The sequence below is a fragment of the Bos javanicus genome, chromosome 15 (genome assembly GCF_032452875.1).
Source record: "Bos javanicus breed banteng chromosome 15, ARS-OSU_banteng_1.0, whole genome shotgun sequence".
Taxonomy (NCBI): domain Eukaryota; kingdom Metazoa; phylum Chordata; class Mammalia; order Artiodactyla; family Bovidae; genus Bos; species Bos javanicus.
The window spans coordinates 50639189-50644708 of NC_083882.1; the positions used below are offsets into that span (position 1 = coordinate 50639189).

Genomic DNA, 5520 nt, shown 5'->3' on the forward strand with positions numbered 1-5520 from the left:
TTTTTAGTATAAAATGTTGTGTTAGTTTCAAACAAAAAGAAAATTTATTTCCCCAAAATCAGAAACTAAACTGACATTTCTAGGACAGATCCCACTGAATCCTCAATGAGCCTAAATTTACGTCTTTCATTCATATCTTTGATTGGTTTCTGTGGAAATTCTAACTTGAAGAAGAGAACCTTAGGTCTCATCTTCCTGCAGCTGTGGCCCTCCCAGCTAGGGCTGAGATCAGTGCTGAGAGATTACAGGGAGGTCATTCAAGGACAAATCATGTCCTTTTGATGAGTGTGCTAAGAGGCTGAACAAAAGATTTAGCTGGTATTCTAAACATTATGAGGAACGCTCAGTGAATGGAGAAAATGATGCCTACAAAGCAGTGTGTAGCCTGGATTGCAGGGGCATTTAAAAACCCAGGCAGATATTCTCTGGGCAAGGCAGAGACGGACCCCAGATATCTCAGTGTTCTCAGCGACCTGGTGAGAATCAAGTGTCTCTTCATTTACCAAAACTTTCCTAGTACTTAACAGCCTAGGTATTAATCATTATGGGTCTTGATTAGAAGACAACATCCTAGGATTTGTACTCAGACCCTCCAAATACAAGAAGATCCCAAGTTCTAATAGTTTTAATAATTCAGGAAGAAGCTGCAGCTTTCTCTTCCTTTGTTGGACTTCAGAATTTCTCTTTTCACTTTAGATAAAATATTTCCTTTCTCTATCTATCAGCAAAGTAATTATGAGAGCACATGTGATAACTATGTGAATCTTTTAAAATTCTGAAAAAATCATGAGCATTTAAAATGTCTTTTATATATTCAAGAGGGCTAACACACATCACTTTATTTAAACAAAACAGTGGAAGTAAGGGTGGAAATAGTATAAAATTTACATTTATTAAGAACTAAATCTTTAATCTATTTCAGTCATTTATTTTCTGATAATCATAGAGAAGTTATACTATCTCCTAAATGGTATATTTGTTTTCATGACATATAGGTTGTTGTATGTACATTCTTGGAACAGTTAATAATACAAAGTAAAGGCTGAGAAATGGAAAATAATTAATGAAAGAGCCTACATGGTATAAATAAATATCTTCCTAATGATAAGTGTATGGTCAATGTCTTTGTGTCTGCCCAGATTGAAAAAGTCACAAATTTCTGGAGACCTCAACTGCCTTCCCAAGATGCTTGCTTCCTGGTCCTTTGCCAACATCTTCTTCTTCCAGCCACCTGCTTTCCTGATGATTGGCATCCCAGGCCTGGAGACCGTTCACGGCTGGATGTCCATCCTTTTCTCCTCCATGTACACTGTGGCCCTCACTGGAAACTGCCTGATCCTCTTGGCTGTGAGGAGGGCCCCCAGCCTGCACCAGCCCATGTACTACTTCCTGTCCATGCTGGCCCTCACCGACATGGGCCTCACCTTGGCCACAATGCCCACCATGCTGGCTGTGCTCTGGTTTGACCATCGGCTCATCAGCTTCAATGCCTGTCTGATCCAATTATTGTTTCTCCACTCCTTATCCATGGTAGAGTCCTCAGTGCTCCTGGCCATGTCGTTTGACCGCTTTGTGGCCATCTCTAACCCCCTGCGCTATGCCTCTGTTCTCACAAACAATGTCATTATCAGGATTGGGCTGGCCATTATGGCTCATGCCACTGTGTCCCTCTTCCCAGGGCCCTTCTTACTAAAGAGACTTAACTTTTGCCCTGGCAAGATCCTCCTGTCCCACTCATTCTGTTTCCATGCAGATGTCATGAAACGAGCCTGTGCTGACATTACTGTCAATATCATTTATGGGCTGTATGTGGTTCTGTCCACAGTGGGTTTTGACTCCTTGCTTATTGTGCTGTCCTACACTTTGATTTTTCACTTTCATGCATTGGAGAAGGAAATGGCAGCCCACTCCAGTATTCTTGCCTGGAGAATCCCAGGGACAGAGGAGGCTAGTGGGCTGCCGTCTATGGGGTCGCACAGAGTCAGACACGACTGAAGCAACTTAGCAGCAGCAGCAGCATACCCTTATTCTTCATACAGTGATGAGTCTGGCCTCTCCCAGGGAGCATATCCGGGCCCTCAACACTTGTGTTTCTCATATTTTAGCCGTTCTGGTTTTCTTCATCCCAGTCATAGGTGTGTCCATGATCCACCGTTTTGGGAGACACCTTCCCCCCATAGTACACACTCTTGTTGCCTATGTGTACCTGGGGGTGCCCCCTGTGCTCAACCCCATCATCTACAGTGTCAAGTCCAAGCCCATCAGGGAAGCCATGCTCAGGGTGCTGAGCAAGAAGAGCAAAGGCTGATGGAAACAAGAAATAGCCTCAGAATCTGAGGGAAAACACAGTCAAACAGTTATAACTTATGTCCAGAAAGCCCATTTTTCTGAGCCCTGACCCAGAAACATTATCAAGAGAATAACAAGCAAATCACCCACATACATATGGGTGAAACACAGTCCTGATTGTTTTTTAAGTCTTTGTGGCTTCACATTTAATTTATTTGTTTATTTATTTATTTGTTATTTTTTGCTGTGCTGCATCACTTGCAGGATCTTAGTTCCTCAACCACGGATGAAACCTGGAGCTCCAGCAGTGAGAGTGCCAAGTCCTAACCACTGGACCACCAGGGACTTCCTCGGTTCTAATTGCTTACTCCACTCATTAAATTCAATTTTTTAATTTAGTGTTTATTTATGCTAGAATCTGTGGTTGTTATAAGAAATATTTAAATGAACCATATGTAGTCTCTTCCCTACTTTGAAAGATAGCAGCTTCTAAACACACAATTATAATAATGTGTAATAAGGCCATGAGAGGTTCAGACAAAGTGCTATAGGAGCCTAGAAGTGGATTTGCTGCCTTGACAGGAGGAAATGAGATAGGAATCAGGGAAGAAGGAGGCTGAAAGATAAGTAGGAGCTTGTCAGGCAGAAAATGTAGGCAATAGGAGGTCATACCTAATACATGGAAAACAATATTTAAAAATGATAAAACTTAGGCATGGAGTTACCTGGTTGATGTGAAAAAGTGAGTGGTTAGATGTGGCTCAGCATAATGTGTTAGGTGTTGGAGGGAGAAGAACTGGAGACGAGCTAGAAATGACAGGCAGTGGTGAGACCTCTTTAACCTTTCAGATCTGATTGGACCATGTGGTCTTCATTCTTTGTTTAAAAGTCAGCCTTAGAAAGGCTACTGCAATGTAAAAAGTTGTAGAGGCTTTACTGTGTATCACGAATTAGGAAGGTGAAAGTGGAGGAGAAAAAGAATGCAAGGAAAACATTTAAGAAGTTGTTTCAACAGTATAGAAAAAAGAATGTAAACTAAAGCTAAGTCAATAATTTTTTTAAAATAGATGTATTTTTTTATTTAATTTCATCTCCACATTTCTCTTCTCTGTCTTCTGAAAGTACCTGGAAGCAATGATACCAGCATCAGTGACCAAAACTAGTATCTATTTGCTTCTAAATACCATTCACCACTACATAAAACCTAGCATTCTTGGAGTAGTGGCTAATTCCAGGTATCCAGGTATGAAGCAGGGAGTACACAAAGTGAGACTGAATAGTTTATGTCTGAAGCAGTAAAAAGACACAAAGTCAATGGGAGCATTAAAAAAAAAAAAAAACAGAAACTCATTCAAAAAGTCTACCACTTTTCAAATGTAGGTCAATTAGAACATTAAAAATAATTATAACAGCAATTGACTATAGCAAATAGAATTCTTTAAGAAAAGTATGAGTCCCCAGTGATATTCAAAATGAAGAGGGAGAAAAGAAGAAAACTCTTTTTATAGAAGAAGGTCATGAAATAAATGCAAAAGTCTTGATTTATAAGATAACCTCTTTGCAGTTTATAATGTATTTTAAATAATCAACAAATGCTTAAAGGATGTTCATATACAATATTCACACAGTTTCAAAGTACATTGCACAACTTACTTACTAAATAAAAAACGGATAGATCTGTTCCAACAATAAAGAGACTGGCAATAATACCTTAAGCAAATGATCAAATTTAGGTTAACCAATAAGATGTAATCTGACCTTATGTGCCTTCTGATATGAATAAGGACACAAAATCACATATGTAAAAGTCCTACCAAAAATGCTCAACCTGAATCTAACACTCAGGAATAACCAGGGAAACAATAAATATGGAAAGCACCACACACAGGCATACCTACACTAACACACATACACACACACAAACTAGTAGCCTGGGATAGTTTTCAAAACACGGTGTTATAAACGTTGTGTCAGGGACTTAATCTAAATTAAAAGAGATCAAAGGGGCATGAAAACCAAATGCTAGCATTAATTAGCCATTATTTGGACAATCATGGAATTCAAATATGTATTGTATATAGGTAATAGTATTCAGTACACTTCAGTTCCGTTGCTCAGTCATCTCTGACTCTTTGCAACCCCATGGACTGCAGCAGCACCCCAGGCCTCCCTGTCCATCACCAACTCCTGGACTTTAAACAAACTCATGTCCTTAGAGGTGGTGATGCCATCCAACCATCTCATCCTCTGTCGTCCCCTTCTCCTCTTTCCTTCAATCTTTCCCAGCATCAGGGTCTTTTCCAATGAGTCAGTTCTTCGCATGAGGTGGCCAAAGTATTGGAGCTTCAACTTCAGCATCAGTCCTTCCAATGAATATTCAGGACTGATTTCCTTTAGGATGGACTGACTGGATCTCCTTGCTAACCAAGGGACTCTCATGAGTCTTCTCCAACACTACAGTTCAAGAGCATCAATTTTTCAGTGCTCAGCTTTCTTTCGTTTTTGTTTTTTTTTTTTTTTAGTTTTGACTTCCATGTATCTTTATTTTTTTTTTTTATTTTATTTTTTAACTTTACAATATTGTATTGCTTTTGCTGTATATCAACATGAATCTGCCACAGGTATACACGTGTTCCCCATCCTGAACACTCCTCCCTCTTCCCTCCCTGTACCATCCCTCTGGGTCGTCCCAGTGCACCAGCCCCAAGCACCCAGTATTGTACATCAAACCTGGACTGGTGACTCGTTTCATATATGATATTATACATGTTTCAATGCCATTCTCCCAAATCATCCCACCCTCTCCCCCTCCCACAGAGTCCAAAAGACTGTTCTATACATCAGTGTCTCTTTTGCTGTCTCATATACAGTGTTATTGTTACCATCTTTCTAAATTCCATATATATGCATTAGTATACTATATTGGTGTTCTTCTTTCTGGCTTACTTCACTCTGTATAATAGGCTCCAGTTTCATCCACCTCATTAGAACTGATTCAACTGTGTTCTTTTTAATGGCTGAGTAATACTCCATTGTGTATATGTACCACAGCTTTCCATATGCCACTACCGAGAACAGTGTGGAGATTCCTTAAAAAAACTGGAAATAGAACTGCCTTATGACCCAGCAATCCCACTGCTGGGCATACACACTGAGGAAACCAGAATTGAAAGAGACACGTGTACCCCAACATTTATTGCAGAACTGTTTATAATAGCCAGGACATGGAAG

At 39.9% G+C, this 5520-nt stretch overlaps 1 protein-coding gene across 1 annotated transcript; it reads left to right on the forward strand.

The window, feature by feature from the left end:
* The first annotated feature begins 965 nt into the window (after positions 1-965).
* LOC133226770 (olfactory receptor 51I2-like) lies at positions 966-2459 on the forward strand. Its single transcript, XM_061380638.1, has 2 exons — positions 966-1848; positions 2009-2459. The coding sequence occupies exons 1-2, from the start codon at positions 1102-1104 to the stop codon at positions 2306-2308; spliced, it is 1047 nt and encodes a 348-aa protein (XP_061236622.1). The 5' UTR covers positions 966-1101; the 3' UTR covers positions 2309-2459.
* The last annotated feature ends 3061 nt before the right edge of the window (positions 2460-5520 follow it).